Source organism: Danio rerio, chromosome 18 (assembly GCF_049306965.1).
Source record: "Danio rerio strain Tuebingen ecotype United States chromosome 18, GRCz12tu, whole genome shotgun sequence".
NCBI classification, from domain to species: domain Eukaryota; kingdom Metazoa; phylum Chordata; class Actinopteri; order Cypriniformes; family Danionidae; genus Danio; species Danio rerio.
In genome coordinates, this window is record NC_133193.1 from 23950748 (window position 1) to 23974245 (window position 23498).

At 36.5% G+C, this 23498-nt stretch overlaps 1 protein-coding gene and 1 long non-coding RNA gene across 4 annotated transcripts in view; one reads left to right on the forward strand and one right to left on the reverse strand.

Moving 5' to 3' along the window:
- The window catches only part of bcar1 (BCAR1 scaffold protein, Cas family member), a 184564-nt gene that overhangs the window by 55222 nt on the left and 105844 nt on the right, over positions 1-23498 (forward strand). The window contains exons 2-3 of one of the 3 annotated variants that reach the window (XM_021467686.3): positions 15044-15088; positions 18226-18306. The exons of 1 other annotated variant lie outside the window; for it this stretch is intronic. In XM_021467686.3, the coding sequence (XP_021323361.1) occupies positions 15044-15088; positions 18226-18306 (126 nt within the window). The remainder of the gene's footprint in view (positions 1-15043; positions 15089-18225; positions 18307-23498) is intronic. One more of the 3 variants, XM_005159138.6, reaches the window with a different exon arrangement.
- Positions 8783-11857, reverse strand: LOC141378827 (uncharacterized). The gene is made up of 3 exons (XR_012394312.1): positions 11793-11857; positions 10328-11297; positions 8783-8975 (listed from the first exon to the last, which is right to left on the reverse strand). It is a non-coding gene; the product is annotated as an uncharacterized lncRNA (long non-coding RNA).

Sequence of the window (23498 nt, forward strand, 5' to 3'; positions counted from 1 at the left end):
CAAATTTTCTGATTACTGATTGAGTCTTAGAATGTGATTTTCGGCTGATTTATATCCAGTTTGTTTGAAGCATCCCTAATAATAATTGTAATAACATTTGAATAATAATTTGTCGAAATAAATAAATAAATAAATAAATAAAATTTATTAAAAACAAGTCGAAATAATGACTTATGACAAAAAATAACAACTTTATTATGTTGAAATAACAACTTTGTCATTTCAACAAGATATTATGTCGTTATAACAATTTCATGTAATTTTAATAAGATATGTCATTATAACGAGATATTATGTTGTTATAACGACTTAATTATGCTTTTACAATGACATAATATCTCATTATAACGAGATATTATTTAGAAATAACCACTTATGTTGAAATAACACCTAATTATGTTGACATAATGACTTTTTTTTCTTCATTTTACCACTATATTATGTCGTTATAACGAGATATTATGTTGTTATAACAACTTGATTGTGTTGTTAAAACGACATATCTCGTTACAATGAGATCATGTCAAAATAAGTAATTATGTCGAAATAACAACTAAATTATGTTGAAATAACGAGTGTTATTTTAACAAGATATTATGTCATTATAACAAGATATGATGTCATTATAACGACTTAATTATGTTGTTAAAATCAAGTAATAACTCGTTATAAAGAGATATTATGTCAAAATAGCGAATGGTGGCGAAATAATGACTTAACTATGTTTAAATAATGACTATACCATTTTACCAGATAGATATGATGTTATGTCAAAATAATGACTCATGTTGAAATAACAACCTAATTGTCAAAATAACAACTTTTTATAATTTTTAAACGGATATTATGTTGTTTTAATTACTTCATTATGTTGTTAAATCTTTATAATATCTCGTTATAACGAGATAAGTGTTCTTTTATTTTCCTCACCACCAAGATTGCTTTTTTTTCACCATGCGGTCCATGGATGAAACTTTATTCAATAGTAATTAGCTTCTAATTGTCTATTGGTAAGCTTGTATTCATATTTATTAGCGTATTTTTTCACATTTTTAGTTTCCTCTGTCTGCATGTGTTTTTGTGAGCTTGTGTGGATCTGTAGAGTCAAATGTTTTGTTATTCGAGCAGCTTTTGCCCGCTGGGAAAGCTTGTCTGCGAGTGAGTGGAACAAATAGCTGGACAGAGCTGTCAGTCTCCATATACTCTCTCTCTCTCTCTCTCTCTCTCTCTTTCTCTACAGTATCTCTCTCTCTGTGTCTATCTCTCTCAATCTATGTGTGTGTATTTGTGTGCAGGCATCACATCTGACAACACACATAGGCTCGTGGCAATGTTCACTGTTCTCTTGATTCCCTCAGAAGAACTCAGTGCCCCACAGACTCGGGCTCACAGGCAGAGCCACATTCAGACAAGAAAAGACAGATTTATGACCTCTATGTTATTGATAAGACATCAGAATTTCATAATGCAGCACTATACGAACACCACTGCCTGATAGCCACAGCAAAATAAATCACATATCAATCTTTTTCAGATTTAGCATTTATCTCAGAATACCTTTTGAAATACACATTCAGTTTAAGATATTTGTGTATACACTACTGAAAATGTTTCTGTATTATAAGAATAAAAAAAAATCTACTTTATTAAAACCATCAACAAACCAGGTACAATGTGAATTACAAAAACACATAGTTTGATTTGAAATAATAACAGTTTAAAAACTGTGACTGGCACAATTAAATGATTGTATAAAGTATTAATATAATAAAGACTTACAATTATAAAACTAATAATTTAAAGTTCCTGGTTGATTGTAAAATATTTGCAAATGTACAACTATTTAAGTACTTTGGTGTTTGGGACGAATTTATATTGCTTCAGAGAAGTAGGTGAAGCTAAAGATCTTTTTTTTGGTTAGCGTTGCTCACTGCAGCGCTCTGCTCACTGCAGCGCTCAGTCGCAGCATTAGGGGAACACCCATCTAGAAGGCCAAAAAACTTTATCTCCCATTGCCTGTCAAGTTGTGAGCTATGATGAGCTATGACATTTGTGGTTTTGTGTCAAACCAAAGCATTATTGACAATCTTGATTTAGTTCGTATAACTGTCTGTACTACTCTGCAGTTCGTTAAAAATGCAAAGTCAAAGTATACATAGTAGAAGTAACTGAATTAATTTGTCCTACTAGCAAATATTAATATAATTTAATAATAAATAGGGATGTAACGGTATTGTAAATACCGTCATACCGCAATATTAATTTTTTTCGATATTACCGTAGTCGCAAGACTCGGTAAAACTATAGGTCTTCTGAGAAAATTTGCTCAGGCGAATGAAGCGAACGGGAGGTAGCGAAAACTACAATTCCCATCAGCCCAGGGGTGGCCATCATCCCTTGCGATCTGTTGTCGCTACAGATACAGTAATGCGGAAATGGAGTGTGCTGCTAGAAGCGGGCACCAAAAAGAGCTGGAAATGATCGAACCTGAAGCAGGTGTTGTCGCCGCACGCGTACTGAATAGCGGTGTTGTCGCGCGCATTCTTATCAACTGTGTTGTCGCTCGCGTACTGAACAGCGGTGTTGTTGCGCGCGTTCTAATCAGCTGTGTTGTCGCACGCGTACTGTAAAGCGGGGAGGGGGGTGGTTGAGCTCGTATACTCGAGCGGTGTTGTCGCGCGCCTACTGAAGGGCGGGACGGAGGGTGTGACACAGCACACTGTTCAGATTGATACAGACATGAGACCTCTATCTCACTCATGGCTTGCCCACTCAAGTGGGGGAAAGACAATGCACAATGTTACCCACTGCTGTCAACCTGGGCCAAGTCATATCTCTCTGTCCCAAAAACCTCAGTCCCAAATGAGAGGGTTTTTTTCTGTTGCAGGGGACATTGTTAATGCCCAGAGATACCAGCTTTTACCAGATTATATTTATATGATAATTTTCCTTAAAACCCATCTCTATCTAGTGAGTGGGTGATTAAATATTGAATGTGATGAGTTTTCAACACTACTAAATTGAAACTTTATTTTTTTACATGGTTTAATAATTTTTTGTTATTAAAATTGAAGTTCCTGTTTCAAAGCTTACAGATAGATGGCTAATTTGTATGTCATTGACACTTTTGGCACTTTTTTGGAGTATTTTCATAAGTTTTGTTTTTTCCTGTAAATGATTCAATAAATACCGTACCTTGACATTCATACCGAGGTATTACCGTACCGTGAAATTCTGATACCGTTACATCCCTAATAATAAATATTGTACACATCATGATTTTTCATGATAAATATATTTTCAAAGGAGCTGTTGACATAAAACTGACCCAGATTTTGGTAAAAACCCAAATAATACAAACAAACAAAAATATCTGAATTTTTTTTTTTTTTTTTGTGTACCACAATAGAATGACACAAGGAGAAAGTGCTGAACTACTGAAATGTATTTCATTCTTTGTATGAAAGGCTTTTGTAATAATGACGGCTTCAAGACAAGATGTATAGAGAGTAAAGTTGCATGCATTGCTCAGGTGTGTTTTTCCCCAAACTTCCCCAGACAGAGTCTTCAAAACAATCACGACAGTTCTGTGGGTCTCGTCTATGAACGTTGATTTTTAGTTCTTATTTTCTGTTGGATTCACTTCAGGTGATTGGCTAAGTCAGTCTAGCAGCTTTATTTTCTTTCTCTGAAACCAATCGAGGGTTTCTTGCTTGTGTTTGAGGTCATTATCTTGCTGAAATATCCACCCTGGTTTCATCTTCATCATGCTGATAATGTGGTTGTTGAGATATGTTAAAATATGATATTAACAGCTGATATTAATTTATACTGACGTCTAATGAGGGTTGCATCTAACGAGAGAGATTTCAGCTGCTGTCTGGACTTTCCATGCCTTTTTAAAGCTTCCTTCATGTGTTCAATACTTTTTCCCTTTGTCATTTTATTTCATAACACATAACTTAATTTATAAACTAAAACTGTTTTCTTTGTATGTATGGATTGCTTTGGTTTTTACTGATATCTGGTGAACATTTCAAGTCATCAGCTCTTCAAGATTCTTTTGATGTGTTCCGTTAAAAAAAAGGTGACGTTTTTTTACCCGCTCTACATATTTAGCAGAGGAGTTTGTCCTCTTGTGTATCATCAGCCTCCATCCATATCTGCTATCTCTCTTCCTATATCCTCTAAATCTCCCCTCCCCTCTTTCTTCCTGTGGCTGTTAATTGAAGTGGTCTGAAATGTAAGTAAGTCCAGCATGTGCTGCTGAGTAGACATGTTTACCGACCTGTTTTTGGCAGCACGATCAGCCATTTATTCCCCCACGAAGAACAGTGTTCCTCTCCCGGGCCCCTTCAATCAGCTCTACAGCCTGATAAAGTGCTTTAAAGCATTATCATCTGGAAATAAAAAGCTTCGGTTGCAGGCGTCGGGGTGAATGTGTTTGGGGAGAATAGGGTTGTGTGTGTGGCACAGATAAATGTTGTGCTGGCGTGAGTGATGAGCAGGTCAGAGGTGACGACGCATGCAGGATCAGCGGTGTGTGACCCGAGCTGATGGATGACGGTTAGAGAATGTGGGACGAGTCTGTTATCAGAAGAGCTGGACAAGGCTGATCCGTCTGCACTCACTTCAGTGGTGTCAGTGTGGAGTGTGTGCGTTGGAATTTAGAGCTTTTGTTAGTCCTGTGCAAATTTGGATGTGGAATATTAACACAAACTTCCATATGGACTCTTTTCACAAGCATGTTATGATGTGTTAAACGGTCATCAGCATCTTAAATCCTTGAAAGTTCTTAATGTATTTTTTTAATGTGTGAACATTTTTATGTATATATGTATTAAGTCATCTTTTTTTTATTTTACAACAATTGAATTACGGCTTGTGCAAGGTGTTTCTAGTGCAGTGTCTATAGGGCAGGACAGTAATTTTGAAGTTGTTCTCTAATCTGGCTGCCGTTATCAGTCTCACACTATTTTTTCCCTTTTTTCTGAAAGTCTTTATGACACCATCATGGGGTTTGTCTTTTATTATTTGAGCAAATAAGATTGTAAAAATGATTTGTTGTACTTTCCCATTCACTGCGCTTAAAGTTTTCCCAACTATGATGACTTCCGCTACTGAGAATCCCAGAAATGTGAAAAGGGCCTGAGCCGTTCATTATCAGTGGTTTGGCAGACTATTTATAAGGGGCAGTGCTTGTAAATGTTTAGAAATGTAAAGAATATGACATATTTTCAAAGTCATTAGCATCTTGGAATTATGGAGCTGACAGGAGACCCAGATGTGATTTTGATGGTAAACAAATATTTTTGGTGTAGATTTACAGTATACGTTTTTGTTATGGGAATGTGGCAGTTTTTAAAATTATTATTGAACGCTGGGTTTAGAAATATTGTGAAATATTAGTGAACTACATCAACAAGGATCAAAAATATAATAGTTCCTTAAAATAATTGCTTACATTTATATAGCACTTTTCCAGAGATTCAAATCGCTTTACACATTGGGGAGAATCTCCTCATCAACCACCAGTGTGCAGCATCCACCTGGAATATGTGACTGCAGCCATATTGTGCCAGACTGCACACCACACACCAGCTGATTGGTGGAGAGGAGTCAGAGTGATGATGCCAAATACAATATATAGGGATGGTTAGGAGGTCAAGATGGACAGAAGCCAGTGGGCAAATTTGGCCAGGATACTGGGGTTAAATCCCTACTATTTTTTAAAAGACATACTGGGATTTTTAATGACCACAGAGAGTCATGGCCTCAAATTAATGTCTCATCTTAAAGACGGCAGTAAAAAATTACTAAACATTGAAACACGATTGTAATTTATATTTTAAAATAAACTATTTATTTTAATTTATTTATTAGTTCATGTTAAAGGTTAAGTATAAGTATATGTTACAATTCAATTAATTCCTGTAATGTAAAAGTGAAATTTCAGCATCATTATGCCACCCTTCAGGCAGTATCACACAACCCTTCAGAAATCATTCTCATATGCTGTAAGCATGCTTATTAATATTATCAGTTTTGAAAAATAAAGTTAAAAAAACTAATTCTTAAATCTTTTTAATTCAGTCTTCTTTAAATAAATTATTTAAAAATATGTTATAATTGTAATAAAACGTTATAATAATATTTATTTAAATTTTGAATTTAACACATTTTGTTGAATTTAAGTTACATTGCATCTACATGCCAACTAATTCTCAAGTAAGATTCTAAGTAGACTGTTAGGTTAGGGTTAGGGTTAGTATAAGTTGACATGTATTTGCAGTCAGTTAAATGTCTGTTGAAGGAGCAGTATCAACAGATATTAAGCAGACAGTCCACTAATACTTAAATAAAAAGTAAATGGCATGTAGTTGCAATGCAACGTTCAGTCAACAAAATGCGCAATAGGGACCATCAAAAAAAGTCTTACTAAAGTTTATATTAAGTTCACCTTGGCTAAAGTATTAATAAAAGTCTTCATTTGAAATTCATTCATTTTCTTTTTAGCTTAGTCCCTTTATTAATCAGGGGTTGCCACAGTGGAATGAACCGTCAACTTATCCTGCACATGTTTTATGCAGCGGATGCCCTTCCAGCTGCAACCCATCTCTGGGAAACATCCATACACACTTATTCACACTCATACACTACGGACAATTTAGCTCATCCAATTTACCTTTACCGCATGTCTTTGGACTGTGGGGAAAACCGGAGCACGCAGAGGAAACCTACGTGAACACGGGGAGAACATACATATTAACACACACAGAAACACCAACTGACCCAGCCGAGGCATGAACCAGCAACCTTCTTGCTGTGAGGCGACAGTACTACCTATTACGCCACCACGTCACCCTTAAAATTATTGAATGAAAGTATTTGAAAGGTTTTTTATATTAACTGAAGAATGAATATATTTCTGAGTGTTGTGTTTAATTTCATATGGTATTTTATTTATAATTAAATAAATAAACATAATAATGGAGTGCATTTTTGTTTATAATGTCCTTAATGAAAATCTCAAATTGTAGAAAATTATTTGTCCACCACTGACAGATAAAACTGCAAATATGCTACATGTTATAGACAATATATTATACGATATTAATATATTCATTCATTCATTTTCTTGTCGGCTTAGTCCCTTCATTAATCCGGGTTTGCACACAGCGGAATGAACCGCCAACCCATCCAGCAATTTTCTACGCAGCGGATGCCCTTCCAGCCGTAACACATCCCTGGGAATCATCCACACACACATTCACACAAACACTCATACACTACGGACAATTTAGTCTACCCAATTCACCTGTACCGCATGTCTTTGGACTGTGGGTGAATCCGGAGCACCCAAAGGAAATCCACGCGAAGGCAGGGAGAACATGCAAACTCCACACAGAAACGCCAACTGAGCCGAGGTTCGACCCAGCGACCTTCTTGCTGTGAGGCGACAGCACTACATACTGCGCCACTGCCTCCCATATTAATATATTTTCTCACTAAATTATTTTCCAACATTGTTTTGCCAGTCCAACATCCAAAAGGTATTCTGCTATACTTTTCCAAATAAACAACTTGTGACTGCAGTATATTGTTTTTAATGACTGCAATGTGGATCTGACTTACTTTGGTCCTAAGTGGGCCACGTACAGTGGTTTTGCTGCTGTTTAGATTGCACACATTGTACGACAGATTGTAACACATCACTCTAATATGTCCCTGAGCCATTATCTGTCTACCCTGTCCCAACCTTTTTATCCTCTCCTCAGTTCTGTGTTGTCTGTTCCTTCTTTTGGTGTTCTGCGACAGGCGGATGGAGTCTGACACACGCTGATGATGCGTGATCATGGCTCGAGGCTGATGACATCATCAGGGGTGGTGTTAGTGTTTGTATGTGTGCGGATGATGTTGGACCTTTGGGACTCTTCAGCTCACAGGTCTCTGGCTGTGGAAGGGGGATGAAGATATAAAATGCTATGGATGCAGTAAAGAACACCAGTCCTTATCTTTTGTGGCCATCATCTGGGTTTTTATGTCCTTAACCTTCCGGAGAGAGATAAAAATGGCACCTGTTCATTTTAGGTCATATGTATGTGTACATTTTTTTTTCCCTTGAGGTACGTTTAAAATGTGTTTAAAATTCTTATTAAATATCTGTCTGATTGCAGGTGACTTGGTGGATCAGTGGTTAGCACTGTCTCCTCTTGGCATTTCTGTGTGGAGTTTGCATGTTCTCCCTGTGTTCATGTGGGATTCCTCGGGATGCAACATTTTCACACGCAGTTCAAAGACTATTGGGGAAATGGATAAAATAAATTGGACATAGTGTATGAGTGTATGTGTGAGTCGAGATTGTCAGGGTGTTTTCCAATAGTGGGTTATGGAAGGGCATTATATGCATAAAACATATGCTAGAATATTTGGCAGTTAATTCCGCTGTGGCGACCCCTGACAAATGAGGGACTTCCCAATGGAAAATTATTGAATGAATAAATGAATGACTGCATAAAATCCAGACAATCAACAGAGGTTTAAACTTCTGCAATTTAAATATATCATTATAAGTGTATACATAGCTCCAGAAATTCTTCACAAATTTAACCCCAACAATCCTGATCATGACAATATAGAGATAGGAACGTTATATCATTGTTTATGGAAGTGTCCCCAAGTTGAACATTTTTGTGAAAAACATTTTATCTAGTGTTTTGAAACAGAATATTCTCAAATTACCTGAACTATAGACACTAAATATTTTCCCTGTAACATGCACTTTTACTAGCTCAGATAAGGTAATGTTGATTTTCTGTTTATTACATACAAAACTTACTGTAACTCGTTATTGGAAAAATACAGAATGAACCCATTTTAAATAATGGCTACAAGAATTGTCCCAGTATAAAGTTTTATTGTTTTTCAAAATATGGAATCCTTTCTTAGGATTTTTGAAGGAAGCTGATATGAATCTATTGTCTGAATAACTTGTTATATAATGTATCACCTGTTATTAACGAGCTATTATTTCAATATATTTTATACAGCAGGGTATATATTCATCCCCCTTCCACAGGCAGAGACCTGCAAGCTAAAGAGTCCCAAATGTCCAACATCATCCACACATACACACACAAACACCCTACAGCATTCCCCTCCTCTGCTTTTTTTATCCTTCAGTTAATGTTCATAAAGTCAATAAAGACAGTTTTTAGACACATTTTTAACTATTTGCAAAATAGCTGTTATTAGAAAAACTATTTGTAACCTTTTTTACTGTAAATTAGTATTACAATATTATTTGCACTAATTGCATCTTATTAGACTTATGAAGGGTGGCATTTCTGTATGGAGTTTGCATGATCTATCCTTGTTGGTGTGGGTTTCGTCCGCGTGCTACGGTTTCAATCCAGGCTCATTCTGATTACGTACTCCTAAATACATTTCTGGAGAGAGCAAAATACATCACAGGAGCCATGTTTTTTTTTCTTTTTCTTTTTTGCAGATTTTGGTTTCACAAGTCCGCCCCTGTGTGCTTTTTTTTCAGTTCTTAAATTTCTCTCGCAAGTGCCATTCATGCCTGCTCTTCTCACTTAAATCTACCAGAAGCCAGTGTCAACTGACTAATTGACCAACCAACTGATGTCACATCCCACCCCCTTCCCTAAACCCAACCAATAATGTTTTAAAAAGCACCGTCTGACCAGCACCCACCTCCTTCTCTAAATCCAACTGCAAGGTTTTGAAAAGCAATCCAGAAAAAGAAAAGCCCTTTCAACTGCCTGATTTTTACCATGTTTTCAGATTTTACCTCAATCTGACCCATACTTGTTTATTTTATTTTTTAGCTTTTGTTTTGTCTTACCTACTTTCTAGAATCATTCTTCACCAGACTTGAACCTCATTAACGTGGTCAACTCTGCTTTGCATCTCAAGTCTGCCGACATGTGTGTCGAACTACCGGACAAACTGGTTACAGCGGAAAAGCCATCCATACAGAGGTCAGCGAAGAAAAGGCATAATACCGCCCAGTATCGTTCATTTTTAAAGATGAAATGCAGCCATACATAGCTTTGGCTTCATAATTCACAATCTTAAGAAATGCATATGGGGCTACGTTTTCATAATTAACTTACGTTGGTCCAAAGACATGCACAATAACTGAATTAAATAAACAAAATTGGCCATAGTGTATGAGTGTGTGTGTGTGTGTGTGTGTATGTGTGAGTGTATGGTATTTCCCAGTACTCGGTTGCAGCTGGAAGGGCAATCTCTGCGTAAAACATATCCTGGAATAGTTGGCGGTTCATTCCGCTGTGGCGACCTGTTCACATAAGTCAAGCCAAGTCTACTACATTTGTAATCTTTTAAAATGAACACAAACTGTGTCATTTGTGCGATTACATTGTTTCATGTGAAAGTGTATGCAAGAGAAAGAATGTACAGCTGTGTCAACAACAGGTTGATTCATCAAAGCCTCATCGCGTGTTTTACCTGTGCGGACAGGACCATCGCCCTGTTTCCACGGCGACCCCAATCAGATACGAGCAACTCAGTGCAAGCATGAAAACAAAAAAATAACACATTCAGTACAGGAAACACTATGACTGCATATCGCCATAGGGTATATGTTTCATATGGACCTGTATCTTCCAAGACTGATAAGATAAGCCAGAACTGAGAGGAAAAAACAGTGTGGAATGTGGAGTGTTTAGTCGTAGGAACACATAGTAATTACTGGATTGAACCAAGCGTGTCTCTAGTGAGTGAGAACAGGATCCAACAGGTCAGGAATGAGCCACGGCAGCAGGGAAGCCTTATAGCACACGATCGCACAATGAATAGATTTGCATATGAATGCATTCTCTCTAGAGCATCCTCATTATTACTCTACAACACTTGATTTCAGTCAAAAAGCACAGATTTATTGTGTCACATCACATGTGTTTTGTAAAATCAGCATAATGTACCAGGTTTAGCATTGCTAGCCTTGTATAACCATAATTTCATTCTGCATAGTGTGTTTTAAACTAGTAGTTTATTATAATAAAAAAAACGGATGCAGGATTTCAGTTGTGCTTAAGTGCACAATATAGGGTGCGTTCACACTTGGCAGGTTTAGTAGAGTTTAAACAAACTCTGCTGCATTTGCTTAGTATAGTTCAATTCATGCTGTCTCCTTAAATAGCCTAGATTTTCCAACACAGGCTCTTTGGAAATACGTGCTTGAGTCGTCATTTTTTGTGAAACCACAAAAAATAAACATACAATTGAAGTCAGAATAATTAGCGCCCCTGAATTATTAGCCCCCCTTTCTATTTTTTCCTTAATTTTTGTTTAACATAGTTTTTCAGCACATTTCTAAACATAATAGTTTTAATAACTCATTTCTAACAGCTGATTTATTTGATCTTTGCCATGATGACAGTAAATAATATTTGACCAGATATTTTTCAAGACATCTATACAGCTTAAAGTGACATTTAAAGGCTTAACTAGGTTAATTAGGTTAACTAGACAGGTTGGAGTAATTAGGCAAGTTATTGTATAATGATGGTTTGTTCTGTAGACTATTGAAAAAAATATAGCTTAAAGGGACTAATAATTTTGTCCTTAAAATGTTTTTTTTTTTTTTTTATTAAAAACTGCTTTTATTCTAGCCAAAATAAATTATTTCTTCAGAATTAAAAAAATATTATCAGACATACTATGAAAATATTTTTGCTCTGTTAAACATAATTTGGGAAATATTAAAAATAAAAACTCAAAGGGGGGCTAATAATTCTGACTTCAACTGTATGTGTGACAAAGTTTCTAGGTAAAGTTAATGCTACAGGGTAGCATGACACAAATTAAAAAAAAAAAACTTTACACTTATAATATTTTTGAGGACATAGTGTCGATGAATAAAGGATTGTTGTCAGTTCTTTGTACAACACCAAACAAACCCTACATTACAGCTCAACTATAGCTTGTTTCACACATACAGACTTCTCTGGAAAATTACCTGCAATTATTTACGGAAAGGGATCATGACTAAACAGGCCATTTTAAAAAATTCTGGTAAATTTGTTCCGACAATTTTCTGGAAAAGAGAAGTTGTAACATTACTGCTCTGTCTGAACGCAGAAGAAACATTGCCAGAAAGAGTGTGTTCATGTCTAAAATGCGCTGACTAGGGTGTGTAGTCTGACCAACCAGATGAATTCATATCTGTGCTGTTAATGAAAATAAACGGCTTGTTTGAGCCTCGGCTGGGTCAGCTGACATTTCTGTGTGGAGTTTGCATGTTCTCCCCGTGTTTGTGTGAGTTTCCTCCGGGTGCTCCGGTTTTCCCCACAAGTCCAAAGACATGTGGTATAGGTGAATTGGGTAAGCTAAATTGGCTGTAGTGTATGGGTGTTTCCCAGTGAAGGGTTGCAGCAGGAAGGACATCCGCTGCATAAAACATATGCTGGATAAGTTGGCAGTTCATTCCGCTGTGGCGACCCCAGACCCCAGGCACTGATTCTGAGGTTTACTGAGGGTGCAGATGACCTGCAGCGGGAAGTTTGCATCTTTAATAAACTATGATGTTCATTGAAAAGTTGACACCCCTTAAAAGTGATATTGCATCTTCAGTTTCATGCTCAGGGGCACCTGCACTTACACTACAAGAGTACCATGGCAAAACCCAACCAAACCGCTCTCTGGCGCACCTCTTTCAACCGGGCCAGTCTGGGCACGATTCGGAGCACTCACATGTGTCAAACGAACCGGGAAATGTGCCCAGGCACGTTTAGGATAGCATAGCATGAGTGCACCCTAAATAGGTCTGAAGAAGCACTTGGTAATTAAAGAGAGGTGTGTTTGATGAAGGTTGCAGCTGAACTCTGCAGTAAGGTAGATCTACAGGAACAAGAATCAAGGGTATAAGCACTTTACAAGTTGCAAGGTGATACATATACCATTACATGTATATGCACAAGCTCATTTAGCACAGCACACAGAATTGTTTTGGATGTTCTTTAAGTTCCATAACAAAATATACAGTTTTGCTTTTTAGAATATTTGGTTTCTATTTTAAGAATGACAATGTAAACACTAAGTAAACAAGACTAAATGTATTATTATTACCAATAGAACCAAGCTGGCTCATCTGAATGTGATGTTTGTTAAACATGTAAAAGTTACCACTACTACTACTACTAATAATAATAATAATAATAAGATTGAAAGATCAAGTGGTGGGCAGGTAAGTGTGATAACTATAATATACTCTATACTGTATAGATGAAGTATACATAAAGAAGTATGTAAAAACCGAATTATGATGTGGAAAATGCTAATAAAATTAAGAAATTTTTGTTTTTATTTCTTTCTTTCTTTTAGGATATTTAATTAGATTTATGTACTGATGAAGGTGTTGTTGGGGAATGGCTTCAGACAAAGAGGATCTTCAATGGAGATGTATTCTGTTAATACATTTTTCCAAGATGAAATGTAAATGGTCTTTCTTGATTTCCAGTTCATGAGGATAGTTAGAGCCACCAGTAGTAATTGACCTTTAGTAGTAATTTGAATTATTAATATCTATAGTGGATGTGTCACGTAGTATGCAGACTGATAGAGACAGTGGGATGTGACATAAAAGTAAAGTTGGAGAGTGAGTTTTCCCCGAAATGTTTTAATTGAAGTACAATGCCATAAGGTGTAAAGATAAGTGTCTGGGGTGTTTTGTGTGCAATGTTTCTGAGGTGAAACTCTTTTTTAATTATTTCTGCCCTGATAAGAGCTGTGAAGCATTTTATACTGTATAAATTGTAAGTTAGCGTACTAAATATCAGCTCACACATCTTTAAACAATTACATTATTATCTTACATGACAAATATCACATCCCCTACTCTACTACTAGTACATAAACCAAGATCATACTCTACCTTAAAGGTGCAGTAGGTGATTGTCTTCAGAAACATTTTTTGTTGTGTTTCTTGAAAGTCTTTTCACAGTCCAATAGTATTGATTAAAGTAAATGATCTAAATGTGTTTATATGTATTTTTATATTCAGGATAAGGCATAAAACTAAAAAATGTTCATCCAATTAAATATTGTCGGGCTGATATCTCCCATAATTCCGATAAGCAGCTCAAACTGTCTGTCAGCAAATGTAGATTTAGACTTCCGCGCATCTGTTCACGCAGATCCGCCAAGCGCCACGCGTCCACGGGAGAAATCAAATGCTGAATTGAAACTTTTGAAAATCCTGAATAAATATTGGAGTAACTTTTGCACGCTGGAGGAAGGACGACACCATGGCTTAAGTATTACTGTTAGACAGGAAATATTCTTGTTTTAAAACCACAAAACACCAGTAAATAGCGCTATTCCGCCTAACCTGCTTTATTGAGCTGAAGTTGCTTTTATATTCACATTGGTTCAATTTTAAACAATGACAGCCTTCCTATACTGTTTACCATGCTACTCTGAATATTCGCTCTGAATTAGCATGTAGGTATGGCTTAGTAATACAGGCACTTCTTGCACACTGCCGGCCAAACACTAACTGACTGGCGAATGACATTAACTAGTGGGTTGTCTGCTGTTGTGCCGCAATGCGTGTGCTCACGATTTCAGTAAGTGTGGCTTTGAATCATAGTCCCTCCCCGCCGTCCAAAGATAATATGCTAAGCGGTTAGCATTTTTGCAGATCACCTACTGCACCTTTAACCTCTCTTACTATCCACACAACATGATTACTCTGAGCCTGTGATGAAGTCTGTTGTCTAGTGCTGCCGAGTGCTGTCACATTAAAAGGATAGTGGAACATTTCCTCACCATGGTAAAAGCAGCCATTGATATCCATTGTACAGTGGTAACAAAACATAATATGCAAGTCAATGGCTGTTTTTCCCCAAACATTCTTTTATATATCACTCTTTGTGTTCAAAAGAAAATGGTTTGTAACAAGTAAAGGATGGCAGAATTTAAATTTTTGGGTGAACTATCCCTTTAAGGCTGTTACCTGAATGGATATCTCATCTCCGCCTCCTCTTCCCAGGTGTTCTGTAAAATGTTTGACTGTCTTCAGGGGACTTCAGCTGAGGTACGTTCAGCATGGAGTGCAGGATAGAGACACAGATAGAGAACTGACTACTGACTGCACAATTGATCCAACATCTGCCAGTTACACATGGCTGCCTTGGATCTGTTTGCTTGTGTTTGCTGTGAAGTCTCTCTGAGAGTGGTGCATGACGTTGATGATGGTTTTATATTAATGTGTGTAGATATTTAACATTTAACTAGCATAGACATCCTCTAATCCTTTTTCTCCCTCCGTAGCGCTCTTCTTTCCAGCTGATTTCTCTTAATTTCCTATCACTTTCGCGCTCCGGTTTTCATTCGCTTCCCTGTTTACGGCCCGTTACCCTTCTAATCGAGGCTCCGGCTGTGAGGAAACTCCTTCTTTAAATGAAACTAGAATTAGAAGCCCATCAGTGGAGCATTCTTCACTGCTTAAACAGATCTTCATTCTCCATAAAGCTTTAGGGGTCTTGCAGCTGCTAGAATACACACACAAACACACACACACACACACACACAGATCTAAAAATGTATTTGTCGTTGATCTCAACCCATCCATTCAAGACAATAGAAAATTACGTGATTTATATAATTGAATTGAATATAAATATTAATTAGTGAAAATGCTTTAAATTGATGAAATGTACAAGGTATAATCTATAGGTATAATCAGTATTGCAATTTTGTTTCATTTTTTTTATTTATCAAAAAACCCTAAAATATATTAGTTCAATCAGCACTTTCAATTAACACATACAATTATTAAATCAGGAGGGCACATTGACTCTTGTCAGAATGACACCTCACAGCAATAAGGTCGCTGGTTCGAGTCCCGGCTGTGTCATTTGCCATTTCTTTGTGGAGTTTACATATTCTCCCTGTGTTCCCATGGCTTTCCTCTGGCATGGCAATCCAAAGACATGCATTGGATAAACTAAATTTGTTGTAGTGTATGAGTGTGTGTGTGTGAATGTGAGAGTGAATAATTGTTTCCCAGTACTTGTTTGCAGCTGGAAGGGTAAAACATATGCTGGAATAGTTGACGGTTCATTCCACTGTGGCAATGAAATGAGTGGCAATGTGAAAAGAAAATGAATGACTGAATAAATTGAAGAATTGAGTAGTGGCTGCTGGAAATTCAGTATTACATCACAGGAATAAACATTTTGAAATATATTAAAATTATAAAATTATATTAACTTTAGAGAAAACTTTCCAAAATGTAATTAATTATATTTTTCAATTTCTTAGATTTTTTTGTTAAAATTAACTTATGTGGCTTTTTACTTGAGTATTAATTGTTATTAAAGTATTTTGAGCTATCAATTTTTTTTCTGTTTGATTCAAATTGTGCCATATGATTGCAGTGAATTTATTCATAAAGGCCAATTCACACCACACACACAAGTTGGCTTTTGGATTTAAAATGTTGTAAAAAATGACTGTAACTTCATTTATTTAATCTTCCCAGGGTTAAAAATAAATTCTCTGGTCAGATTACGTCAGAGTTTCTTGCAGTTTGTTTTAAAATCATATCACACCGCTCAGACGTTCCACAAGTCAACAAATGCAAGACTGGACATATACGATTGGGTGAAAACAAACTTTGATCAATGGCATCAGATGCCAACAGGACTAACACTATTCCAAGAAAGTCTGATAGATTTGTTTCCTATGTTTTCGCGATATGCTACCAGAAACAGGTAGCTATTGGCATTTATTAAAAAAAAAAAGCATTTCCAGCATTCTTCAAAATATATTTCTTTGTGTTTAACAAATGATAACAAATTAATTTGGGTGAACTGTGTTAATTATAATTCATTCATTCATTTTCTTGTCGGTTTAGTCCCTTTATTAATCCGGGGTCGCCACAGCGGAATGAACCGCCAACTTATCCAGCACATTTTTATGCAGCGGATGCCCTTTCAGCCGCAACCCATCTCTGGGAAACATCCACACACACATTCCCACACTAAGGACAATTTAGCCTACCCAATTCACCTGAACTGAATGTCTTTGGACTGTGGGGGAAACCGGAGCACCCGGAGGAAACCCACGCGAACGCAGGGAGAACATGCAAACTCCACAGAGAAATGCCTACTGAGCCGAGGATCGAACCAGCAACCTTCTTGGTGTGAGGCGACAGCACTACCTACTGCGCCACTGCGTCGCCATGTTAATTATAATATTTTATTTTATTATGCTGCTTAGTCCCTTATTTATCAGGGGTCACCACAGCGAAATGAACCGCAAACTATTCCAGCATATGTTTGCAGTGGATGCTTTTCCACCCACAACCCAATAAAAGGAAACACCCATACACTTTCACATTTACACACACTCATAGACTATGGCCAATTTAGATCATCCAATTCACCTGTACCGCATGTCTTTGCACTGTGGGGTAGACCTGAGCACCCAGGCAAACATGGGGAGAACATGCAAACTCCACACAGAAATGGCAACGGGCTCAGCCGGGATTCGAACCATAGACCTTCTTGCTGTGAAGCGACAGTGCTAACCACTGAGCCACTGTGTTGCCCATTATATTATATTACTACAGCAAGGAAGTTGCTGTTTAGAGTCCCGAATGAGCCAGTTGGCATTTCTGTGTGGAGTTTGCATGTTCTCCCTGCGTTCATGTGGGTTTCCTCCAGGTGCTCCGGTTTCCCTCACAGTCCAAAGACACGCGGTACAGGTGAATTGGGTAGGCTAAGCTGTCCATAGTGTACGAGTGTAACTGAGTGTGTATGGATATTTCTCAGATATGGGTTGTGGCTGGAAGGGCATTAGCTGCGTAAAACATATGCTAGATAAGTTGGCGGTTCATTCCGCTGTGGCAACCCCAGATTAATAAAGGGACTAAGTCGAAAAGAAAATGAATGAATGATTATATTATATTATATTATATTATATTATATTATATTATATTATATTATATTATATTATATTATATTATATTATATTATTAATTTATAAAACACTATCTGTAATGAGATTAAACAGGGTTTTGAGTTATTTGTGTGTCTTTATATGTATGTACCAAAAAAGAACAGATCACCATTTCACCCTTCACACTTCCCCAACCCAGTATTCTTGCTCTCCAGATGAGTTCAGTAACTGCTCTCTCTCTCTCTCTCTCTCGCTGCTCTTTAATAGATAGGATCTAGACCTCTGAATCCCTCGTCTGCAGGATCTGCAGCTCTTCTAGATCATCACCTCCTTCATTCAGACCCACTGGTAAGGAGTGATCATGAAGTCTGAAGTGGCGCCTCCTGTTGGATGGTTATTGCAAAATATTGGCACCTCACCCATAACTTTCATTAACAACCCACCCAGCTATCGTGTCTGCATGATCTCTGCTCATCACAGTCTGATCTCATGTCTAAACACGGCACGAAAGCAGTATGAAATATATTTATTTGGCTCTGTATTTTTAGAATGAAGCACAGATGCCTCTCAAGGTCAAATGGAGGCATAACTGTGCTAAATTGGACTGCAGAGTGTGTGTTTATGTGTGCATGCATGCGTTTGGCACCAAGCTGAATGGCATGTTTGTTTTCCTCTCTGCGTTTGTCTTGCAGCAGCTCAGTGGGTCTCTAATGAGTTATTAGCTGCTGGTCAGGTCTTCATTTCTAGCATTAGAGCAGGAGCCGGTCAGGAAGTGATGCGGCTCTGAGATGATCTCTAAGAGGCGTTAATGGCACACAGTGCAGCACAGATATTCATCTGCTCATTAAAGGCCATTATATCTACAGTATACTCGAACATACCAATACACAATTTAGAGTAATTTACAACAGTAGATATGTGCACCCTGGGGGCACTATTGAAATAAATATATGCTTAAATAAATACATAACTTTTATCAAATGCCTTTAAATATATGTAAAACAGGTGTATATAGAAAGTATTTAGACCCCCTTAAATGTTTCACTATATGTTATATTGCAGCCATCTGCTAAAAATGTTACGTTCATTTCTTTCCTCATGAATGTACACACAGCACCCCATGTTAACAGAAAAACATAGAATCGTTGACATTTCCACAGATTTATTAAAAAAGTTAAACTGAAATATCACATGGTCCTAAGTATTCAGACCCTTTTCTGTGACACTCATGTATTTAAGGTGCTGTCCATTTCTTCTCATCATCTTTGAAGTGGTGTGATTATATGATTATACTGATTGGACTTGATTGGGAAAGCCACACACCTGTATATATACGACTATAAGACCATGTCATATTTTAGTTTTTCTTTTTTATTAAATCTTCAAAAACGCCAACAAATCTGTGCTTTTTTGTCAATATGGGGTGGTGTGTACATTAATGAAGAAAAAAAAAATAATAATAATTTTAGAAGACGGCTGCAATATAAAAATCGTGGAACAATAAAGGGGGTCTGAATACTTTATGTACCTTCTATATATAAGCAATATCACACAACTGGCAGTGCATTATGGCTGTATATCAGCACTGGTGGGAGGATTGTGTTGTGCCTTAGTGTCCCACCAGTGATGATATATAGCCATATTGCACTGCTAAGTGTGATATTGCATTTATACAACAGTTCGACGAGATAATCATGTGTAAGAAAATCAAACACAGAGGACGCAATGTGGCGCAAGGCACAACGCAATTGCTATTTGCTACTTGCTACTAGCTCGGCGCAAGAGTCGTTTTGAGGTGTTGCGCCATGCTGTTTAAATCGCAAATGCATTTGCACTCATGTAGGCGTTCTGGTCTAAAATAGCAGGCGTGTTTTGGCGCGTTGCTATTTTGAGAAACTATAATAGTCTGTTCTTTAGTCCTTTAGTCTGGCACAGAGTGCGCCTGGCTTACACACTATTTAATACACACAAGATGTAGAGCAATACACAAATATCTTCACATATGAAAAAGATGGCAATATTAAGGATAAAAATAGGATATAAACATAAAGGATTAAAATATGACAAAGCATATTATTTTCTAGCCTACATGAATTTAAAAAACACTGCCTTCATACTTTTTTCATCTCTGGAGGCTTTTTCAGTTCATTTAATTTACTTTTGTATAATGTTATTATTATTAGCAGTATTATTTATTATATGCATATTTATATTTGTTTTATTAAAAACAAGCTTAGATTTGTCCATCTGTCAGGTTTTAGACCATATTGGGCACAGCATGTGTATTAGGATATAACTCAGGTTTTTTAGCACACTTCGTTATTATTGTTCATTTATTCGTTTGCTCGAAATTAGAACTGAATTTAGAAATAGTTTTGAAACAAATCTTTGCGCTTAACAAACTAAATTAATTATTTATAGGCTAATTGATGCCTTTGCATACAAGGTTTCCCTATCCATGAGAGCGAAAGTGAAAGTAGATAATTTTTCTCTCATTCTCGCGCTGCAGATGCTCTGTTTAACTGTTTTCTTGCTAGTGAAATGCTCAGTTTTTCCATTTACACTTACTTAATGTCATGTAAATAGCAAACGTGCTTATGGCGTGACGCAACTGACTCTAAAAGGTAATGGGAGATGAGACTCTGATTGGTTTATTCTCAAAACACACCTATAATTCATTAAGAAAATAAACTCAACCCTTTTAGACCATGTGCAACGACGCAAAGCGGATTTTTCCGTCCTTAAATTAGGAAAAGTGGATTCTGACACGCCCTGAAAGCGTTTGCGCACTGCATTTTGTGCCTTGCGCATGGACCGTCAAAATAGAGCCCAGAGAGTCTAAAATCCCTTTTGTAAGAGGAACTACTTTTTTCGGCCATTCCTTCACATCTGCAGCTGACGTTAGAACAGCAGAAACCATTGCTACTTTACCAACGACACTTTAGAGCTTTAGAGCTGGCATAAAATGATATCAGTCTATAGAAATTTCCCAGTATTTCTCTGTTGCAATTGGGAGATCACAAGAAGTAACCCCAAATAAGCCAAAGATTACTGTTGTGTTTGCCATAAAAAAAAAACCTAACACATGAGGGCATTTCTTCTTTCCCTGTTTTTTTCCGAACTAGTCTGCAGTAACGAAAACATGTGACTCATTAGAAACAAACAGATGAATAAACAAAAAAGTAACTCAGGATTATACAAAGAGTGACCAACACAAAGTACACAGTTTAATGATGATTTGATCAGCTGTACTTAGAAATTAAGCTGTTTTTCTCTTCTAAGGGCTTATTATGTAGTCTCTTTCGCCAAAATGTGGCGAAGTGTCAACCGTCTTTGCTCTGTTCAGTGACAGGCTAACGCCTGCCAAAGCGTTGTCTCTCAGAATTGATAAATATTTTTAAAAAAGGCACTATCTATATAATGTTTATTATACAACTATCAATAATATAAATAGTACGCTTATTACACAAGACTTATTTTGCTCAAGTGGTATACAAATAAACTTGAGTTATAATGTATGCACTCCCCTACAGAATCTTCTCAATCAATCTAAAATCAAAGATTTTTTAGAAACATTTATTCAACTCATCTAGAAAAATTGTGGTCATTTCGTAAAATATGTTGCAAAATAAAAAATATTGCAATATGTAATTTTTTTTGTATTGTACAGCCCTAAAATACATATTTGAAATATATTTACAACCATTAATTAAAAATATATGTTTATTTTTGTGTCAGGGACAAAAAATACATATCAATAGCATGTTTTTGTAAAGTTTACAAAAAACATTGTTAACATTGAACATTAACATTATAATTTCTAATTGTTAAAAAAGTCACAATACATTTTATTTTGTAATGCATCTAAAAATGTGACAAAGGAGTGACTGATCTTACTGATGGAACAGACAGAAACACTCATTTAGAATATATCTATAAGTGTCTAATATGCTGTCACCAAGTCGACAACAGACACACCACAGGGCACTTGATGACCTCTGACCCAATGCTCGACGATGTCATCATCTGAGAACAAGAGTCACCCTGTCATCCAGCACTTCTCTTTCTCTCACGCAAAATTATTTACTCGGCTGTTAAATGCCTGGTATTTGGGGAATATTTGGCTCTACCCCATCACACACTGTCCCCCTCTAATTTCGCAGCCGCTGCATTCCAGACCCCTTGATAAATGGGTGTTGTATTTCAGCAGTATTCACAGAGGTCGGTGACCCCACACTGCACTGTACTTCAGCTGGGGGAATAGATGTTCCCCCAGTGGCTGGTTGGGACTAGAGGTCAGATGACCTGACCCTGGGACTGTCCTAAGTATACAACAATACCACAATCCTTGAAACCCAGACATCACAGTGTCTCCAAAAATATGTTTGTCTCTGTTATAATGTTTCCTTACATGACATCCTAATTTTACCTAGTGGATGTTGTTCTGAGACCCAGGGCCGGCCCTTTACATTCAGGGGCGCTAAGCAGAAACATTTTGGGGCCCTACTATTCTCTAATAGTAGAGTATAGCTATTGCAAACCGACCCACAATGATTTTATTGCTTATTAAATACAATCAATAAAACTAAAAAAGTAAAGCCTAAAGATTTGCTACATTTCTTCTGCCTAATAACTGTCTAAAAGATTTGTACATTTTAAAACACTACTGTTTTTGTCAACTAGTTGCTTAAAAAATGAAGAATTAAACAATCTTTGTTAAAGGGACCAGTGATTCCTACTTTTGCAACCTTGATCTCAACGTTCATAAAATGCAGATTTTTTTCTTTTTTCTTTTTTTCTTTTCAATATATATATTAAAATACTGTCAATAAACATAATTTTTAGTGTTTATATATAATTATGGTGTTTCTGGGACAACAATTGTCTCAGGCCCTGGTAAAAATTTATATTGGTCAGTACTTTGATCATTTATGCAAAATATTAGCAAAACCCCTCAAAACTGCGTCAAATATATTCAAAATCAAAATAACTGTGCATTGAAATTGTACTTTTTTGTAACCTAGGGTGCGTTTCCCAAACAATGACATAACTAATGGCTGAAGATGCTTCGTTCAGCCACAAGTTATTTATTAAGAAATGTATATGTACCAATACACTACCTATACATTTATAAATAAATATATATATATATATATATATATATATATATATATAATAAATAGCATAGGCTACTATAAATTAAAACCAATAACATAACCTATATATTTTTGTTTTCACAAGCTTTGGAGACGTACAATGATTCCGCCTTCCATAGGTCACCTATAGCGTTTGTCATGAGCCACAACTTTATTCGAAATGGCATAAATGATTTCAAAGTATACTACAAAGGGAGCAAAATTGTCAATATCAAGATTGCTTAAACTGAACACTTTCTGAAAAAACTCATTGTTGTCACAGTTTGGTCCATAAGCATTGACTAGTGTTAATGGCACAGAAAATATAACAACAATAACGTATCTCCCTTCTTTATCTGCAATAGTGAGATTATGTTTAAAAAAGGACTCCTTTATGTATAAGGA